We start from the raw sequence: 20,949 nt of genomic DNA, 5'->3' as shown, positions 1-20,949 counted from the left end.
CGGAGAAAACAGATTTTAAAAATACAGTGATGGAGTTTCAGGGACCTTTGGGACTCTTAACATAAGAGCTATCATTCATATAATCAGAGTCCCAGGAAGAGAGACAACAGAGCTTAAAAATCACTTGAAGATATAGTAACCAAAACTTTCCAAATTTGTCAAAAACATAAATCTACAGATTAAAGTACCTGAGCAAATCCAAACAGGATAAACTCAAAGAAATTTGGTCAAAGACATATCATAATTAATTGAAGACCAAGTAAAATTCTTGAAAGCAGCATTAAAGCCAGAGAAAAAGAATACCTTACTGAGGGGTGGGGGGGATAAGAAATCAATGAAACTGAAATCAGAAAAAACATAAGGAAAATTAACGAAGCAAAGAGCTGGTCCTTTGAAAAGATTGGTAAAATTAACACACTTGCAGCAAGACTGACAAAGAAAGACAGTAGATGCAAATTAGCGATCCTCATCCATAGTTTCGCTTTCTACAGTTTGTGCTGCCCATGGTCAACTGAGGTCTGAAAATATTAAACGGAAAATTCTGGAAATAAGCAATTTCCAAGTTTTAAATTGTGTGCCATTCTAAGTAGCATGATGAAATTGCAAGTGATCCAGCTCCATCCTGTCCCAGATCCCCAACCATGAGCATCACCTGCTCCTGACATCTAGTCATCGACGTCATCACAATCGAAGATCCAGCATCAGCTGGGGCAAGTCTCCTCCTCCTCACTCATTGTCAGAAGGTCAGCGGTGGCCAACATGGTGTCCCAATACCTGCCTCATTCCCTTCCCTTAGCCCATCATATAGACATTTTATCATCACAAGAATGGTGACTACAGGACAGTAAGGTATTTTGAGAGAGACTACATTCACATAACTTTTATCATGATATATTGTTATAATTGCTCTATTTTATTGTGAGCTTAAAATCAGACTTGAGACCCTGCCTGAACAGAGGTGAAGTGGACAGGGGATGGCAGGCGTGACCCCGGGTAATCTCATGACCTCCATAGACACACAAATCTCCCTGGGGCCAAGTGTGTCTGTGTGTTAGTCGTTCAGTTGTATCTGACTCTGTGACCCCACGGATGGTTTAGCCTGCCAGTGTCCTCTGTCCATGGGGTTTCCCAGGCAGGAATACTGGAGTGAGTTGCCATTTCCTTCTCCAGGGAATCTTCCTGACCCAGGGATGGAACCTCCTGCATTGCAGACAGATTCTTTACCATCTGAGTCATGATGGAGGGCACCGTGCAAAGTGGCCAGGCGTCAGCCCTCTTGTTGGTGCACCACAAAGAAGCGACCTTCCCAGGAAGCTGTGGGCCCACTGCCCAGGGCAGGGGTTCAGAGGAGAGTGGATGTGGATGCGTCCTGCCACAATCCATCTCCCGTCAGAGGAGGGGGCAAGGCGGAGGCCCCTCAGAGCCCTCACTGTGGCTACGAGAGAGCCAAGCCCTGTCATTCTGGGGCTTTAAAACCGGTGAATGATTTCCACAGGCGCATTAGAGAGAGAACTACAGCAGTGGCCAGGTAAGTAAAAAGGCATTTGTCCTCCTCCCCTCCTTGCCCCACACTCCACCACCAGCACACACAGCAGGTGCTGGCCTTGGGGAGGGCGTATCTGTGAGACAAGCAAGACCCTTCTCCAGGACCAAGAGATAGGTCCCTGCTTACGCCCTCAGGAGGAGAATTGAAAGGATAAGATTTCAACTAAGACTGAGGCTTGACAGTGAACTGACGTTTCACATTCTTCGTTTTCCAAATAAATAAAACAGGTTAGATTTTAACAACTAAAAGTAACTAGAAAGTAATAAATTCTTCCCAAGAATTCATTAAAGAGCAAGTCAGGGAGAATTAGGAGAGCATCACGGAAGCCATACTCGGAAAGAAACACAAAACCATTCTGTGTTTACATCCTGGTGAAGTGAGATTGGTCAGTTACCTGGTCACTACAGGATCAGGCAGGGTGAGGTGCAGATGCCACCCACTCCCCGCCGCAACCTGCAAGGATACACCTGGTCATAAGAATGCGGAGGTCCTCCTGGCCACATCACTCTTTTCAGCACGCCACACACGTCTCTAGCCCTTTCAATGACTCCGCGGGTAGTTGCTATGACCCACACTGTATAGAAGAAACAAGCGTTCTGAGTGGTCGGTCACAGCAGCCCCGCTGCAATGTGGCCCTCTCTCTCTGCCTGTGCCCTGACCACCGCATTTCCCTGCCGGTGACTGTCCTCAGAGCCCCTCAAGAGCCCCCTCTGCAGCCCCTCTATGCTGGTCCCTCCCCTGGGGCCCCTCTGCCTGCCTCCCAGGGGGACTTTTCTTCTCTGTCCTCCAAGAATGTCTCTTCCCACGGCTCCCTGATCTTTCTGCTTTTAAATCCCCAGTAACCCAAGACCCTGAACCCAGAATGTTTGACATGATCACCCGCCAAGCAGAGGAAACCGTTCTCTGGGCGCTCCTGAACCAAAAAAAAAAAAAACAGGCTGGAGCACAGCCCGAGGGAGGAAGTAGGGGGGCGGGGGGAGGGCAGTGGTCTGCCGGAGAGGATGTTGACCCCCACGGGTCAGACCAGACCCGAGGAGGGGCCCTCTGGGAAGAGGGAAGTGAGAACGGAGACTGCCTGGAAGGGATTGTTCATGCTTTCAAGCCGGGCCAAGCGGGATGAGTAACGCCAGAGGCTGGCAGCCTGAGGCTCCCTCACACCTCACTGGGTTTTGGGGTGGAGAGGCTGGCCACCCCGCAGGGGTTGAACCCAGGGAACGCCTAGGGACAGCCAAGAACTCGCCTACCCTGTGTGTCCTCCGGAGAAGCATGAGTGGCCCTGGTGAGATCTGCTACTGGCTGCCAGGGGTCAGGGGTCAGGGATGCTTCTGTTAGGGCGTGAATGGAGCTTGCCTCTGGTTTTGAATTTGAAGGTCCTTGGGAGGCTGTCTCTCCCCCTAGGGGCACGCCTCTTAGGGGTCTCCGGAGCGGCCTTTTTGGAGAAAACCCAGGGTTCCGTGTCCCTGCGAGCTCTCCTCCCTCCTGGGCAACTCTGCAGAAGCTGCCAGCTTCTGTGCCTGCAATCAGGCCTCAGGGCAGCAGGGCCCGTCTAGACCAGGGCATCGTCCCCGTGCCTGTCGGACAATCAGGGAGCCTGGTCACGGTTGCTCAATATTAGGAATGAGAGGGTCTCCCTGGAGGCCAAGTGTGGGAAGTCAGGCCATCCGGGCTGAGCAGAATGCTAACCAAAGCCTGAGGCTTTGGCTCAGGAATCAGTATTGAGCTGGTTGGAAGGGAAAAAAAAAAATGGTTTTGTTAATAATGATTTTTCAAGTTTAGATCACAAGTTCTTAGTGATCAAGAACAATTATTTCAAACAGGAAATTCTTAGAAGCAGGGCATTGCTAATCACACCTATCTGCAAACCCCACCGTTGATACAAAGGCTGATAAGAGATGTGGGCTTGCTTAGCCTTGGGCTGCTGCTGCTGTCAGCAACATGTCTATCAGCAATACATCCCAACTCTAGATCTTATGCCCCTGAGTTAAAAACCTCCATCTCCTGGTTTCCAGAGAGATGTGGAAAACTTCCTTTTATCACTAAGTGTTTCTGCTACTTCTTCCTCCCGGTGGTCCAGTCTGAGTGGATTTTCCTGTTTCACCATCGCTCCATTTTGCATTTCAATGGCCAGCTCCTGGCCTTCTGTTCTAACTTCCCTCCTCATATCCTGGATGACTTGATTAAATCCACTCCCCCTGGCAGGAGGTTCTTGAAATCTGCATGGAGAGAATTACGGTCCCCCTCCTCTACTGCCCCTGCGGGGCTCCAGGGGCCACACGGGGTCCAGGTCCCCTGGCGGCAAGGCCGTGCGCCCTTCACCTCCCCCACCCCCAGGAGCCCCACCCCAGCCCCACCTGGCTCACTATCTGCACCCTGACCCGGGTCATCTTGGAAGTCCCCTCTGATGCATTCTCTTAGCATTCTGGCTTCTCCCCCAGTTTCTCTTTTTTTTTTCCCCCTTTAAAAAAAATTTCTTTCCTTTTTTCCTGCCTCCAGCCTAACAGTTCTCTCCAGACCTCATTCCCTCCATACCCAACTCCATTAAACCCTTGAGCTGAAATCTGACCAACACTCCCTGACCCTCTTGTACCTTCTAAATCTTCTGAGGGATTATCCATAAACCAGTGATTATCAAAGCAAGCTGCACAGTGTGATCCATCCTTTAGAAAGAAGACTGAGGCTCAACCTCCCCCTAGGAGATTCTGATCAAATCACTTTAGCCTGCTATCAGAATGTTTCAAATTTTAAAATCTCTTGAGGTGATTCTGATCGCAAGGCAGTGATTCTAAAACCCCAGCTTCAAAAGCCTCCTCCAGTCCCACTTCTTAGATGCTAATCTGGATCACCCTGAAGAGGGAAGTCAGTCTGGGAAACTGTCTGCTCTGGGCCTTTGTAGTACACGGAGGTTCTCCACCTGGAGCTGACAGACTCCACCCTGATTTTACGAAGAAAACAGGAGTAACCTCCCCTAGTTTCCTCACCTCTCACCGTCCTCCCAGCCTCCACCCCCACTTCCCTTCCTCACTTGACCCTGTCCTGCATCAAGGCCTCAGGTGAGCAACAGTGCTTCCCTGGGGCCTCCCCATCCAGAGGAAGTGCTCAGAACAGAGAGAAAGAAATGTCTTCAGTCATGTCTGACTCTTGCTCAGTCGTAACTCTCTGCAACCCCATGGACTGTAGCCCACCAGGCTCCTCTGTCCATGGAATTCTCCAGGCAAGAATACCAGAGTGGGTTGCCATTCCCTTCTCCAGGGGATCTTCCTGACCCAGGGATTAAACCAAGGTGTCCTGCATTGCAGGCAGATTCTTTACTGTCTGAGCCACCAGGGGAGTCCAGGTCAGTTATTATTATTTTTAATCCAGGCCCCTTCACACAGAATCCATCACTCTGCTTTCTGCCAGAACAATTCTTTACTGCCCTGACCACCATTAACCATTGTTTGTCTACATGCCTTTCCTGCATGTAAAAAAAACATTATGTTCCTTGAGAACACAGAATGTGTTATCAATATAGTGCCTCGCATTTAATAGATGCTCAATAAACATCTGATAAAATAAATAGACAAACAGCTGACTTCTTGGGTAGTTCTGATATCAATATTTTCATCTTTTTAATAGCCACGATCACAATCACCTCAAGAGATTTTAAATTTTGAAACACCCTGATGGTGTGTATGTGCACGCGCTGAGTCACTTCAGTCATGTCTGACTCTGTGCGACCCTATGGACTGTAGCTTGCCAGGCTCCTCTGTCCATGGGCCCGCCAAAGCCATTTGGTGAAAATCTCTTGGAAGGAGATCGAGTCTCAGTCTTCTTTCTAAAGAATAGATCACGCTGTGCAGCTTGCTTTGATAATCACTCAGAAGATTTAGAAGGTACTAAATTCTCAGATCTTGTGCTACCGGAAATGCCTGGCTGTAACCTAGTATGAAACAAGCTGTCGACTTAAAAAATAGTCACAGCCTCAAAGTTGAGAGTTATGTTTTACTCAGTGGGGATCTTTAGGCCAAACCATTTGGTCAGAATCTCTTAGAGGGAGATCTTCTTTCTCAAAGGCTGAATGTACTGTGCAGCTTGCTTTGATAATCACTGGCTTATGGTAGGTAGAGGGACTCAGAAGATTTAGAAGGCTCTGTATTCTTAGATGTTATACTACCGGAAATGCCTGGCTGTAACCTAGGAAGGAACAAGCAAATAAGAAATAGATTGGTGAAGTGTTCAACAATAGCTAACTTGGGGTGAGACCGATGGAAATGCCCAGTGGGTGTGGGCATGACACCACCAGCAAGGTTGCACCAGGGCAGCGATGAAGAGGGGACCTGACCAGTGTGAGCTGGTGCACACCCAGTGTGAGCTGGTGCATGCTGGTGTGAGCAGTGCTGGTGATGTCACGCCCACACCCACTGGGCATTTCCATCAGTCTCACCCCAAGTTAGCTATTGTTGAACACTTCACCAATCTATTTCTTATTTGTTTGTTTCTACCTAGGTTACAGCCAGGTATTTCCAGTAGCACAACATCTGAGAATTCAGAGCCTCCACGCAGGGATCCCGAGGTTGAGAAGAGCAGCGGCTAGCTGAGGGTCCCTCCTGGTATCCCTTACAGGTCACACACAAAGCCCGGCAGCTACTTTGGTCTGGAGTTTTGTGCTGAGTTCCCTCCCATGGAGCTAGCTGATTCCGGGAAAGCCTGGACTTTTTCTACTGCAGGAGACACGGTCCTCACCCCCTCCCTGGAGCAGCATCCATGCCCCCTGTCCTCTAGGTCTGTAGGTAGGTCTGGCCAAGGAGGAGCAGTCTCAGAAAGTCAGGAGAGTGACAGGAGTTTCTTCCAGGGTCTATTTTCTGGCCCCATCCTGGTGGGTTCTGACTGACACAGCTTCACTCCTCATCCCCCAGCCAGAGGTCCTGCCTGGCTAGCGGGATCCCTAAGCCTACCACTACCCCGGGCTCCAGTAAACACTCTCCCTATTCCACCCACCAGTGATGGGTGACGCTCTGTGCCACTGCCTGGCTTAGGAAGCCAATGGTCCCTCCGAAGAGCCCCCTATATAAACACTCTCTTTGCCCCTTAATCTTCCTTCTTTCACCATTTTAATTAAGACCCCAACTGACACAGACACAACTTATTAAATAATTTTACCAAAGAATATAAAATCTCCATATGCAGATACTTTTTGAAAGATTTACAAATTTACAGGTGTCCATAACCAAGAAGTCTAGAAACAGTGGCTTGAAATGCAAAAGATACACAGTCGGTGTTAAAAGTTTAAAACCAACTGGGGTAAGAGAACTTTCCAGGGGAAAAAAAAGTGCTTTCTACCGCGGTTCATCAAATTTTCACTGAAGCCGCGGACACTTTGCCTCGCCTCCTTTGAGATGGTAACAGTGTTAAACGTTGTTATTATTACCTTCATTCGTGGACAAACAGCAAAGTTTCATAGGCCGGTGGTTTTAATTCAGCCGACCTCCGAGGGCAGAGCGCTGCCGGTTCTAAGACAGCATCACGACGGCGAGCAAGCAGGTGGGGGGATCGCGCGGTCCCCTGGTGGAGCCTCGGCGAAGGGGTTGGGGGTGAATTCCGTGCGCTGGGGGTCTCCAGGCCCAGCCGGGAGGGCAGGGACCCGACGGCCCACAGTGTCTGGGCATCGGCGCGGCGAAGAAGGTCGGGTCTGGCTCCACGCGGTCCAGGGGGTCTTGTTGAGCGTGGGCAGGGGGGATCCGTAGAGCGGGGGCGCGCCCAGGCCCTGGCAGGGGCGGGGGGAGTTGGTCCGGTTGTCTCGTGGGTTCAGCAAGGCCCCAGCGCAGCGCCACCTCCTCCAGGAAGCCCACCACACCACCCACCCCGCTTCCCTGGGGACCGAGTCGTTCCCAGATCGGATCTCGCAGCGCCGGCCTGAGTCCCTCCGGCCGGAGGCCCGCAGAGGGGTGGCCCACAGAGGTGTGCGCCACATCTTCCACCATCCGAGTGAAGACGGCGCGGAGCTTAATATTAGCCATCTGTCAGACCGGAACTCGGTCCCCCTAGGGGTACTGCGGCCGATTTTACCCACCGCGACCGAACGAGTCACTCGGGTGGCCGCTCAGTCCTGAGTTACTAGGGTCCTAGAAGTGCCCACGAAACCCCATTCCCCCGGAGCCCGACCCCGGCCCCAGTGAGGCAGACCGATGGGGAACGGTGACCAGGAGCGAGGACCGCCAGCGGGGTTTTCTACCCACCGCCCGGCTGCCAGCATTCCCGAGACGCGAGAGCAAGAGGACCGGTCCCGAAGACTGCGCTTAGGACCCGCACAGTTCCAGCCTCTCCCTCTCAGGCGATAGGAGTTCCCCCAGGGGTCCCCTATTGCTTAAATGCAGCGCCTCTGCGTTCGTGCGCACAGGCTGTGTTTGCACAAGTGGGAGACAGTCTTAGGACTGTAATTGTGCATGAAGGGATTAGTATACAAACTTACGTGGGACCGGAGATAGGATAAGTGGGTCTGACCCCAGGGGAGAGGGGGGAAGACCACCAACCTGGTATACAGAGGTTCAGCCAAATGTGTGTGTATTTATATATTATATATGTATTTTATATTGCATATGTATTTATACATTTCATATAGTATATATGCACCTATACATTATATATGGATTTATATGTTTGTGCATTATATGTTTATATGTATTTATGTACCATATATGTTCAAAACAGTCAGTCTTAAAGGAGATCAACCCTGAATACTCGTTGGAAGGACTGATGCTGAGCCTGAAACTCCAGTATTTTGGTCATCTGATGCGAACAGCTGACTCATTGGAAAAGTCTCTGATGCTGGGAAAGAATAAGGCAGAAGGAGAAGAGGGCATCAGAAGATGAGATGGCTGGACAGCATCACCGATGCAATGGACATGAACTTGGGCAAACTTTGGGAGATGGTGAGGGACAGGGAGGCCTGGCGCTCTGCAGTACATGGGGTTTGGAAGAGTCAGACACGACTGGATGACTGAACAGCAACAATGTATATATTATATATGGATTTATATATATGTTCATATATTATATATGTATTTATATAATATATATATATATTTAACTGAAAAAGCAAGCTGCAGAATAATAGGGAGAATACATCCCATTTGTGGGGGCAGGAAGAGGGAAGAATCCTACAGTTCAGGTAGAGGCCACTAGTTTTTCCCTTGATGTTCTGCTTATATGACTATCGAACAAATAGGAAAAGTTATAATTGTTAATGAAGCTATTTATGCAGAACACAAATGATTTTGCATTGGTAAGATGAAAATAAAGCCTGGCCATTTTTTTTTCTTAAAAAAAAAAATAGCCAACTCTCCCCCAAGTTGGAAAGACCGAAAGTAAAAGGAGCTTGAACTCCTCACAACCAGAGGCCATGGCTCCCGCCTTTCTAACACCAACTTCAGCATTAAAAACAAAACAAAACAAAACAAAACAGAGCTCCAGATAAGCAGCCTATATCACTCTAAATTCTAAAGCTCTGCACGTTTTCCGAAAGGTGCCCTTAATTCATTTCCAGCTTTATTAATGATCAGCAGTTTTGTCTGCCGTAAATCTCCCAATTTCTACCTGAGAAATAAAGAAGGAATCAGCTCTTTTTTAAAAACTTTTTTTTTAAAAGCACTCGTTTTCTTTTTTTACAGAAACTTGCCTGATTAGAGAACACCTTTAGAACCATTTCGAAGACCGCAAAAATATATTCTTTACCATTTACACCTAGAGATGGTGAACAGTTTGTCTTGAACCTGATTTCATCTCCTGCTCCCAAGACGATTCTGCACCTGCCTGTTCACCGCTTTCCTGCTGGTAAAGCTCCAGGTAGGAGCGAGTTCTCAGGGGTAAACGCACGCAGACTTCCCGGAGCCAGCGTCCCCTCCATCCCACCGCATCCAGCCCCACAGGCGCCCCCACCCCTTTCTCCCTCCTGCGTTCCCCTGGAAGGAGTCCGGCGCAGCACCGCGTCCCGCGCACCCGGGCGTCCTGCGGGCTGCCGGCGCTGCTCCTCGAAGGCCCCAGGTGGAGACTCGCCCTCAGTCAACCTGCGGTCCCGACCGGCTCCCCGCCGCTCGCTGCCGCCTTGTCTTCAGTTTCACATCCCCAGGGGGCCCAGCCTGGCGGTTCCGGCGCACCGCGCGCTCCGGGACTGGCTCGGCTGTCTCTAGCGTACCCCACCTTCGGGCTGCTCTCGGCCATCCAGCTCGGCCCAGCGCCCGGCAACCCCTCGCCGGACGGGCCGCCTCGCCCGGCCGGAGGGAAGGAGTCGGGAACAGGAGGGGGGAGATGCCCGCACCCCTGGCCAGACCCCGGCCCCAGTCGCAGCCCAAGGCGCAGTCGGCGGCCCCGCCGGCTCGGGACGTTGAGGGCGCCTCCTGGCCCTGGAGTCGTTCCTGCACAGACCTCCTGACCCTATGAGAGCCCTGCTCCCGGCGCTGGCCGCACCCGAGCGGCCGAGAACCAGGGCCGGAACACCGCGAGCGCGGCCACCCGCTCCCTACGGCGTGGTGTACAGTCTGGGTTTACCTTCTCGTTCGGCAGAAAGTCTCAGGCCGGGGCCCCAATCCCCTCCCCTCCTCGGGGGAAGAGTCAGATCCGGATGTCCCGTTGGGACCTCTGAGGTCCCCGCGCGGCAGAGCCCCTCCTGAAAGATTCGGAACGGAAACCCTTCGAGGCCGATTCGCTCCGGGCCGCGCACTCCGGCTCCGAGCAGCCCGCCCGAGGGCGCAGAGCCACCGGAGCGAGCGAAAACCCTCGAAACGAGAGCACGACTTGCAGTTTTTCTGTCCGGGTCACCAGGGAGGCTGTACTCTCCTCGACCCGTACCAAACCTGAGAGCTTTTACCTTCTAGGTTGAGTCCCTTCAGGGTCTGGTTGAAATGCCCACTGAATTAGGAGCAGCCGGAGCGCGGTTCCCCGCAAGCGGAGCGCGGCTCCCTGGGCTTCCAACGCCTTCTGCGCCCGGAGACGACCGCGCGGGAGGGACTCGCCGCCGCCTCCAGGGACCTGGGCCCGCGCGTGGCGGAGGGTGGGGGTGGGCGTGGAAATTGACTGTCGAGCGCAGGCTTCGCCCCTGAACATTATTTTCATTTTCTTTGTGCAAAACTTTAGCGACACGACTTCTCCTTACTACTGGGAGGAAGAAGGGACTGGATCTAAAATCACTACCATGGTGGGAAGCAGTCCTGACTGGGATTGGTTGAAATGCTGTGAACACAGATGCCTTTGCATAGAACACATGCATCACCATCACTATTCCGCCTGCTCCCTCCCCTCACCTCACACACAGAAAATTTATCCCAAAACATCCCCTTTCGCCGGACAGAGGAGAGCCGCAGGGAAAAATAGGGGGCACTGATATTCTTACTTCGCAGAGAGGAGAGAGGACTTCCTGCCTTTGGAATGAAACAAACAACACCAACAACAGCCAAACGGAGCGAGGGGTTTACCCAGAAGTGGAAGATAATCAATAGAACAAACGGAAATAAGGCTGTTCGGTGAATGGAGGCCCGGGACGACGAGCCTGGAAGTCAGTGCCTAACACTGATGGATGTGAAACTAGCCTCTCGGGCACATTAATAAATTAATCGCCAGAGGAACAGTTACTAATGTAGGTAAAGACCCATAGGACCAAAAGGGGAGACAGGGGAACTGACTAGTTTTTGGATGCCTTAATTTTTCTGAAAGCTGACATGAAGTAATGGTTGTCAGGCAAGAATCATGTCTTATAACCAACACATAAAATTAAAAAGATGAATTAAATAGGAAAAAATTTTAAATCATGTTTAATGAATTTAAAAAGCTGTACACTTTCCATACCCACAACCTCTTTACTGAAATTGCAGACTTGAATTTCTGTTTTATTTCTCCATTCTGTAATCTCCCATTTCAGTTTAATATTTTTGGAGTGTGTGTCTGTGTACATCTACAATCTGGAGTGTTTTTTTCAGACACCCAAACAGATTTGTTAAAATAAGCAGAATCCAGACCTATGTACTGGAGAAGGAAATGGCAACCCGCTCCAGTATTCTTGCCTGGAAAATCCCATAGAGAGAGAGGCCTGGAGGGCTACAGTCCCTGGAATTCCAAGAGTCAGACATATGCATTCTTATGGCTGATTCATGCGGATGTGTGGCAGGAACCAACACAATATTGTAATTATCCTCCAATTAAAAATAAAAATTTAAGAAGAATATATTTAGTAGAAAACACGCACACACAAAAATTAGCAGAACCCAGTATGTAGGGAACAACTCTAAAATTGTCCCTTCATTTCATGGGTGGGTCAGAGTTTTCTTGTCTTCACAGAATCCAACCACTACCCTGGAAGAAATAACTTCCAAGGACTTGGGTGGTTCAGAATCCCTTCTATGTAGTTCCAACATAACTTAAACCTGCTGAAGTTGCTTGGAACTCCTGGAAGCCAGACTTTCTTTCTTCATTCCACTCTATTTACTCATCCTCAAGAATTTCAACTCTTTTATACCCTTAAAAAAATAAATGGCATGGCCATGTAGTTCAGGACCTGAGAAGCTATGAATGGTGGGGGCAAGTGCTGACTAAAAGGTGAATACTAGCAGTCTTGAGACTGAGCAGTGTGTCCTGGTGAACTGTCCCTTTTATAAAGACCTTGAGATTTTCATACAAAATGAGAGTTGATATGAATTGAGGCATTCTATCTGAAGTTCTTCTTCAAGTGACAGTCATTTCCATTTTAAAACCAGAGAGGCTAAGCTGCCCAAAGCTCAGAGTGAAACACACAATCTGGATTCCCAGCTCACACAGGCAAGCTTGCGAGGATGGGAAATTCTCAATCCACCAGACAAAGCACCAGGGAAGGGGAATTACTGCTGTTTCTCTTTCCCAATGGAATAACGAAATCAAATCCCTCGAGTCTACTGGGAAAGATGGAGACACGTGGAATCAAAAGGTTGAGAAGGGGAGAGAGAAGAGGAAGTGATTCCTGTGGTGCAGAAACAATCCTTTAAACACCATCTAATTTGTTCATACAGCAAGCCAGTTAAGGAGACAGATAGGGCTTGTATTGTTCTCCCTACTTTTTTACAGATGAGCGGAGACCAGGAAAAGTTAGTGCCTTTACCAAACTCACAAAGCTACGATGCTAAGCCAGAGAGGTCTTCTGACTCAAAGCCTTAGAGTTTTCTCCTTTCGAAACACTTCCGCTTATTCGGCCATTCTCTGCTCTGCTCCAAAAGCTTATGCTTTGCGTTGCTAGGTTTACAGTCCTGACTTGTATTCAGCAGAAAGGAGTTCTAGCCACTGGCAACTGTCTCAAATAGAAGAGAGGCCGAACAGGAACTCCCCATTCCTTCAGGAATGTCCAATGGAAAACTGAGGGAGGTACCAAGTGTAAGCCAGTCACTCAGTCCATTTCTAAGCACGTAGAAGGTGCCCGGTTAGGAGACACATGGTGAACGCACGGTCCCCAGTGCTCCTCGAACCACCCCAGGAATCAGACAGACCAGAATACCTCTAACCATTCTTTTCCTTGCCTTACAAGAGATCAAGTATGTGAGAGGGCGCTGACCATGACCCAGGAGGAATCTGGGCCCACAGCACGGCTGCTGCAGCATGTTGATCCTCATCCGAATCACCACACAGAGTGGAATTTCACAAACCATCCTTCTGAGCAACATCAGTTTGGGGATTTATGGATTTGACTGACAAAGTGTTTGAGACTTTGGCTCAAGTGGAAAGAAGACCCTCGAAACTAATTGTCTTCAGTAAGAATATGATGAAAAGTTTTTTCTTTTATTTAATCAAACTGTTTGGGCCTAAGCTGCAGAGAATGTTTATTTTAAAGAGCATTATTACTATTGCAGCAACAACTTATTTAACACTTGCTGTCAATGCTAAGAAATTTTGTATTTTGCTAAGAAGTACTGTTTTACAATATAAATACTATTTTGTACCACACTGAGACTTTTTAATATCCAGAGTTTTGAATAAAGCTGGGAGAATTGCCGGTGGTGAGGGTTTGGTGTTCGTGTGAGGCCCACAGTGCAAACTGATTCACGGGAAGCTGCCTAATGATTCAGGAGAAGCACAGAGCTTCCTCACTGGAGGAGAGGTTGAGGAAGGTGCTACAGTGAAAAATTAAGGGGATGCAGCTGATCCCAGATCAGGGAAGCTCAAGGGATGTTCTTTGAGTCTCAGGTTGATCATTTTGAAGAAGGAGCAAGACATGCCTCATCCTACTCCAGACAAGGATGAACAGGGACACTAAAACCACTTTTTCTCAGATGAATACTCAGGATTCAGAAGGAAGCATCTTGTAAGCAGAAAGAATAAATCAATGCTGAAATAATAAATGTGAAATCTCTCTCCCCCAGCCAGTGCTGTCAAAAATAATCAAAGGTGAATAGGAGGAGGAAGGCAGTGTTGAACATCTATTTTGTGACCAAGACCGTTCTGAGTATTAAAAACAAAATGGGTACTTCCCTCATGACCCAATGGTTAAGAATCTGCCTTACAATGCAGGGGATGCAAGTTAGATCCCTGAGTGGGGAACTAAGATCCCACATGCAATGGAGAGAAGGCACCCTGCAATGAAAGATCCCACATGATGTGTGCCCAACACAGTGGGGGCGGGGGGGGGGGAGTAACAAGTAATAAAACAAAACAAAATTAATAAAAGATAAAAACAAAATGAAATGGGACACTTAGAAAGTTGGACCACAATGATATATTTCAGTTTGTAGCACCTACTCCATTTTCTCTTAAATTCTTTTGTTTCTATTTGCTTTTCTTGACATCAGCACAAATTTATATAAAAATCTGAAGTCTTTTGCAGTATAATTCAGATTAAAGGTACAATCATCTTCTGACATATGAATAGTAAGTGAAAGAAATAGCTTCATTGGGATATGGTCTCATAGTTGCTTGTATAAGGAGCTTACACATTTATTTGTAATTTATCAGACCTGCCCTTGTAACTTTAATAGAGATGAAGGCAGTGTCTCAGGGGAAAAGAAAACATTCTCTTCTTCTCTGAGTCCCTCAAAGGTGTGTAGACTCTGCTGGCTTCCAGTCTGGGTACCTCAGCCCATGAAATGGTTGGATTCCTACCTCCTGATATAATTCTAAAATACTTTCAAGGTAAAGATGAGGCAAGAAGGAGCAAGGGAAGTAGTGTGTCCTTTATATATTTGTTCCCAAATAAAACCATTAAAACTGAGACAAATTTAATATTTGAAGAAAGTCATGACATCTATATACACTACCACGTGAAAACAGATAACTAGTGGGCAGACGCTGTATAGCATGGGGACCTCAGCCCAGGGCTCTGTGATGACCTAGAGGGGTGGGATGGGGGGAGTGGCAGGGAGTTTTCAGAGGGAGGCGATATATGCATACATATAGTTGATTCACTTCATTGTACAGCAGAAATTAGCACAACGTTATAAAGCAATTATACTCCAATTAAAAAAAAACAAAAAACAATCAAGAGCTGGTCCTTACAGTCACTTCATCTGAGTCTTTTTAAGGAAAGAGGACTCTGAACATGTGGTGGCACCAAAGACCTCTAACCCAAGTCAAGTTCTACATTCTGCCCTTCACTTTAAAATTGCATCGGTGTCTTTGACAGGACCCAAAACTCTTTTCCTGATTTTTCCATGAGGACCCACATTCCTATACTTCAAAATAAGAAAGGGTCATTTAAGGACAAAACACTGGTGAATAATCTGTTGCTAAGTAACCAAGCTCCCCAGTAGTTGATAGTTTACAACCACGATCTTTTTTTTCTTTTTCTTTTTCTTTTTCTTTTTAATCTCTCCTACCTGTGAATTGATTGAGCTCATCCCGATGTTGTTCTTCTACCTCTCTTGCATTCCATTTGGCAGGATGGTGGCCAGAGATGGGAGTAGGCCACGCGGCCTCTCCTCTCCAGACGGCCTTTGCACGTGATCTCACCGCCTTGATAACCGGACTTCCTACACAGTCGCTCAGGAGCACAAGAATGACTGCCAAGCCTTGGCCGAGGGCTGGTCCCTGGAGCTGGCACAGCCTTGCTTGGGCTGCATTCTATTGGGTAGAGTAGCAAGTCCAGCCCAGATTACAGGTGGGAGGGGTTGATACAAGGATGTAAGCACCTGAGGTAGGGAGCAAAGCCACTGCCCACCACACGGCACAAAGGAAAAGACCCACATCTTCACCTGGGCATCGCGTTTTGCTTTGAGAGAGATGTACTGCTCTCCTGCTTCTTGATTCAAAACTCAGTAATAGGAGAGAGTTATTGAGATGTCCCTATGTTTTCTCAAATAAAGGGAAACTGCCTTTTTGCTTCAGTGCTTGGGCCCTATGCTTCCCAACATACCTTGATCATCAGGGCTTCTAAATCTGAGGTTTTATATTCCTCCAACCTCTGGAGGAGTTATGAGAAGTCATGCCTAAAACTATGTCTAAAATATTCCACACGTGCGTGTATGCCTGCATCCGAGGAGGCCATTCCTCACTTTCGTAGACTATAATCTTAGACGAATTCAAATAAGCATGACCAAGGGTGCCTGGAGCTCAGGACAGCAATCCTGATTTCTACCTCTTGACCAACTTCTAAAGTATCTCAGAAGTACAGATATGGGGGTGGGGTGGGGAATAATTAGACCATTTAGGTATTTTTCAAAGTAAAACAAAAAGCAGTCACTAACTGGCACCTGAGGTCACTTCCTCTGAGTCCACTTGAGGACAGACGAGGGAATAGGCAAGAGCTTCTGCCCCTAAGAGTTACTTTGAGAACTAATTTCCCTCCATTTGGAGTTAAAGGCAATGGAAATGCTGAACCATTTTAGTTCTTATTTTCCCTCTCATTATTTGACCTTTCCCTGGTGAATAGTTAAGAATGTGACTTTGGAGGAAAAAAAAGAATGTGACTTCATGGGACTTTTGGTTCTTTGAAACACTTTCTTTTCTCCTTTCCTCTTTTCCCTACTTATCTCTTTTTTTTTTTTTTTTGGCCATACCACAACAGCATGCAGAACTCTCCTATCAGGGATCTATCTGTGCACCCTGCAGTGGAATCAGAATCTTAACCACTGGACCACCAGTGAAGTCTTAATTTTTTTGAGATGCAGCAGCAAGGGGTACAACTGACTCTCCTTGTGCCCTAAAAATGCCTGGTGGGATCTGAACTGGTGACCTGGCCTTGACCCTCAGCAGGTGAGGTACCTCTGCTCGCTTTATCCACCAGGAATGCAGGAAACAAAACCTGTCTGGGGTCAGAGGAAGAAAGACTAGTGTAGGGTACTAGAGACAAATAAAGTGGATTGGACGATAGAACACTGGAATGAAGGTTTGCCCATCAAATGTTTAAGGTAAACTGTTATGCTTAACAAAATAGACTTATTTTCCTCATTGAAATGTTTTATCTTGAACATTCCTAACATCCAGGAACTCTTTGTATTTAAAAAAAAAAAAAAGACATGCCCTATTTCTCCAGAAAATCCAGCTGACCATCTCAGTTCAGACAACCCTCAAAATAAATGTTTAAGCCACCTTCCTACCCCTTCCTTTTCTCTGTAGCATTTATCAGTATAGAGAATGGTAGCTTCTCACAACCAGAATGCAAGTTCTCCCAGTGCCCAAGGATATATTGTGCACAAAGAAAAACAAATGTGAACAAACAAATATGTTGTCAGAACTTGCAACACCAGGCTTTCACCATGTACACAGCAAGCAAGGGATCTGTGCCTCCAAGTGTCACTTGCAAAACGGGGAGAATTGCATCAAAACTCCCAGGCTTCCTCAGGCTCAAAATCAGTACAAGACAGCATTGATGAAACACCTGGTGCAGGAAATGCCCATTTTAAATCATCTGTATCCATCCATTTATGTCTCATCTGCTAAGTGTGATGGGAAGGGCCACAAACACAACAGCAAGGCTGATCAGCTTCACGACCTGGGACTCAGTTTCTCCTGAAGCTCTGTGCTTCTCAGTTTCTTCAGGGCTGGACAGTGATGCCCCAGGACTGCAGCTTTAGTTGCATTTGCAAAGCATGCTGCCTACATATCCTCTTTGGACCCCTCCCAGGCTAAGAACTGCAGGTATCAGGAACTGCAACAGGCCCCATATGCAATTTATAGCAAAATATCCCACTGAAATGATAGGTGCTAAGTTTCACTAACAGTTGAGGTCACAATGCATTTTATTTTGATTAGTTCCTATGACTCTTTCCCAATTATTTTTAACCCAGCAACACTGCTTTCCAAGGTGTAGACCTGTGATGACTGGCAATTTCAGTATTGAGAGGGAGTTTTAATGACTCATGGTGAAATGCAGAAAAGAAAAAAATACATATCCAAAAGCCTCTTTATGCAGGTCTCAAGATTCAACTCGAAAACCAAAGTTACCTTGGATATTCTCCTGAGTTTGAAAGTGATATACTAAAACTTAAAATATTTGGAGAATTATGATTAACCATTACTATGTAGAGACTAGGGTCACCTGAAATGCATAAGTTAGGCTCATTCTGTGAGTTTCCTTTCCCCTAGCAAAACCAAGTAGGGATGCCCAAATGTTTATTTGAGGGCTTCCCCTTCAAGTCATTCAGGTCTACTATTACAAGAGAATGAGAAATTCACTGTGACTATGTTTAGTGTTATCGTTAAAGCATTTCTAATTCTATTAAATACTTAACAGGGATCTCAAAACCTGGCTTTTGTGACAGAGGCGCTAGCAGAGTGAGAAAAGTGGAATTCCAGATTTTATTTTATTTTTTTAAAGATTGAAAAAAAAAAACACACCTGGGATAAAAAATTTCGTTGATCAATAAAGCTATGAGAAATGGAGCGAGTTGTTCCCGGACCCACTGGTGAACTTGAACTTGGAAATGGGGTTTTGACAAGGGCCACTGTGGGAAACAAGGGTCTGAACCCACCTTCAGACACCACCTCCCCCCCCCCCCGTTTTACTCCCCACCCCCCCCCAAGTGTTCAAGTGGCAGACAAAATAAATTACCATAAATTATACGCCAAGGCAATTTAAAAACACAACGCGACGCGAGGCTGAGTGTCCCTCGATCCTTGGGGAGGTGTGTAACACTGTGCGCGCTTCTGGCCGCAGGCCCTGCGGGCGGGGACGGCTCACACGTCGGGGTAGTTGCAGTAATACACCGCGGAGCTGGCGTCGGACACCACCGAGGACAGGGCCCCGTGGCCGTCGGGCAGGGTCACGCCGGCGTCGTGTCCTGGGTAGGGGAGCCCCATCTCCGGCTTGCACACAAAGTGCAGGTACTGTTCGAACTCCGTGCGCTCCACCTCCCCGAGTAGCTCGGCCGGGGCCCCCGGGTCTGCACTATCCCGGCAGTGCAGCGCCTCTGGCGGGGGCGACGGCTGCCCCGGGCCGGGCGGGGGCGGCTGCGGCGGCATCTGGAAGCCGCGTCCCCCGCCCCCCGCCGCCGCCGGGGAGCCCACGGGGCCGTAGTACATGTGCAGGGCGCTGGGGGGCGCGAGGAGGCCCGGCATCGCGGGGCCCGCAGGCTCCTGGCCCAGCCGCGGGTGCAGGGGCCCAGCTCCGGGCGGCTCCGGGGGCCCAGCGTAGTCCGCGGCCGGAGCGTAGCTGTAGGGCCCAGGGGCCGGACAGTCCGCGGGCAGCGGCGGGGCGAAGAAGGCCGGATCGGGTTCCACGCCGTCCAGCGGGGACGTGTCGGGCGTGGGCAGAGGGTAGCCGTCGAGCTGGGGCGCGCCCAGGCCCGGGCAGTCGCGGTAGTGGCCGCCCAGGTGCGGGGGCAGCAGCGGCGGGCCCGCGGGGAAGCCCTGCTCCGGGAAGGGCAGGCCCAGGCCGTCCATGGCCACGCGACCGCCCTCGGGGCCCAGCGCGGCCGCCGGCGGCTCGGCCAAGCCGTGCAGGAAGCCGCCCTCCACCCGCTTCAGCCGCTTCACCTGCTTGCGCCGCCGCGGCCGGTACTTGTAGTTGGGATGGTCCTGCATGTGCTGGACGCGCAGCCGCTCGGCCTCCTCCACGAACGGCCGCTTCTCCGCCAGCGTCAGCGCCTTCCACGACTTGCCTGCGGGGCGCGGGGTGGACAGGGCCGCGGGTTTAGCGTCTGCGCCCCGGTTCCCAGGTCCAACCTGGCCCTACCGCCCCCCTGCGACCTCCGCTGGTGCCACTCCCGGGGCGGAGGAAGGGATTAAGGGAAAGGTTGAAGGTTGGGGCTGTGGAGGCCGAGAGCAGGCCGGGCACTCGGGGAAGACGCGAGATCTCGGGCCCTCCAAGACATTCCCCCCCCCCCCCCCCGCCTCCTTTCCGTCGCTCTTGGAAGCGGCTTCCCGCTCACCACCCGCGCCCGTTCGAGGAACTGGCCAGGAGTCGGGGGAGCGGGCGACCCACTCAGCCCCTTGCCAGGGTGTCCTGGCCGCCGTTCGGATGCGCGGGGAGACGCCTCCCCGGTGCCCCGGCAGACGGGAAATACGGGGGCCAAGGCCCAAAGCCGCTTGGAGACTAGGAGAGCGGGCAGCGGGAAGGAACCGGGGCCCCAGGGAAGGACGCGGGGGCCGCGCACCCCCAGCCTCGGGCGCAAGGCCCTCACCCTCTGATCCTCAAGGTTCGCCGGGCCTGGGCCCCGGCGCGGACTCACCCAGCATCTTGCTCAACTCGGCGTTGTGCAGGTCTGGGTTCTGCTGCGCCAGCCGCTTGCGCTCGTCCTTCGCCCACACCATGAAGGCGTTCATCGGCCTCCGGATGCGAGACTCGCCCTTCGCTCGGCCCGCCGGCCCGGCCGGCGCCCCGCCGCTCGCCGCCGCCTCGCCCTTCATCTTCATGTCCCCGAGGGGACTCAGCGACTCGGCCCAGGGACAGGGGCCCAGGCCGGCCATCACGGCGGGCAGCGCGCTCCGGGGCTGGCTCTGCTCGTCACTGGCGTACCCCGCATCCGGGCTGCTCATGGCGCTCCAGCCCGGCCCCGCGCCCCGCAACCCTCCGCCAGACACGCCGCCTCCCCCTGCCGGGGGGAGGGGGTGGGGAGCGAGAGAGGAGATGCCCCGCGGGCCGCTAGCGTCTCCCGGCCGGACCCCGCCGCCCGCGTCCCTGGCAGATCGATCGCAGTCCCTGGTGTAGCCCGCGCCCTCGCCAGCCCAGTGCCACTGCGGGCGCCACCCGGCCGCCGGGCCTTTTCTGCACAGACCCGGCCAATGGAGCGGCAGGGGCGGGCCGGCCGGCGCGTTAGGCCCACGCCCAGCCCGCCGCCCAGGTCCCAAGTTTCAGCTCAAACCCACGCCCGCCCTTCCCCCTTCCGCGGCCCCGCGCCTAGGGCGACACCTGCCCCTGAGAAAACGGCTTGGAACCGGGCTTTGGCGCCGCGTCGGCTCCCACCCTCCAAGGGGGACCCCTGATCAGCCTTCTGGGGTGCTGATCGCCCTGCTCCCTAGAAGTACTTGGCCAGCGCAGTCCG

The 20,949-nt window shown here is 50.5% G+C and overlaps 1 protein-coding gene and 1 long non-coding RNA gene across 2 annotated transcripts in view; both read right to left on the bottom strand.

The window, feature by feature from the left end:
* Positions 1 to 10,455, bottom strand: part of LOC133042289 (uncharacterized) — a 61,364-nt gene extending 50,909 nt beyond the window's left edge. The window contains exon 1 of the long non-coding RNA XR_009689467.1: positions 10,389 to 10,455. This is a non-coding gene — a long non-coding RNA (uncharacterized LOC133042289). The remainder of the gene's footprint in view (positions 1 to 10,388) is intronic.
* An 8,012-nt stretch (positions 10,456 to 18,467) lies between these two features.
* On the bottom strand, positions 18,468 to 20,658 carry SOX17 (SRY-box transcription factor 17). Its single transcript, XM_061122810.1, has 2 exons — positions 20,137 to 20,658; positions 18,468 to 19,566 (listed from the first exon to the last, which is right to left on the bottom strand). Exons 1-2 carry the CDS (start codon positions 20,441 to 20,443, stop codon positions 18,644 to 18,646), a joined length of 1,230 nt encoding a protein of 409 aa, XP_060978793.1. The 5' UTR covers positions 20,444 to 20,658; the 3' UTR covers positions 18,468 to 18,643.
* Between the last annotated feature and the right edge of the window lie 291 nt (positions 20,659 to 20,949).

The sequence above is a fragment of the Dama dama genome, chromosome 21 (genome assembly GCF_033118175.1).
Source record: "Dama dama isolate Ldn47 chromosome 21, ASM3311817v1, whole genome shotgun sequence".
NCBI lineage: Eukaryota > Metazoa > Chordata > Mammalia > Artiodactyla > Cervidae > Dama > Dama dama.
Note: the sequence above shows the minus strand (reverse complement) of the source record. Positions and strands in the feature narration are given on the sequence as shown.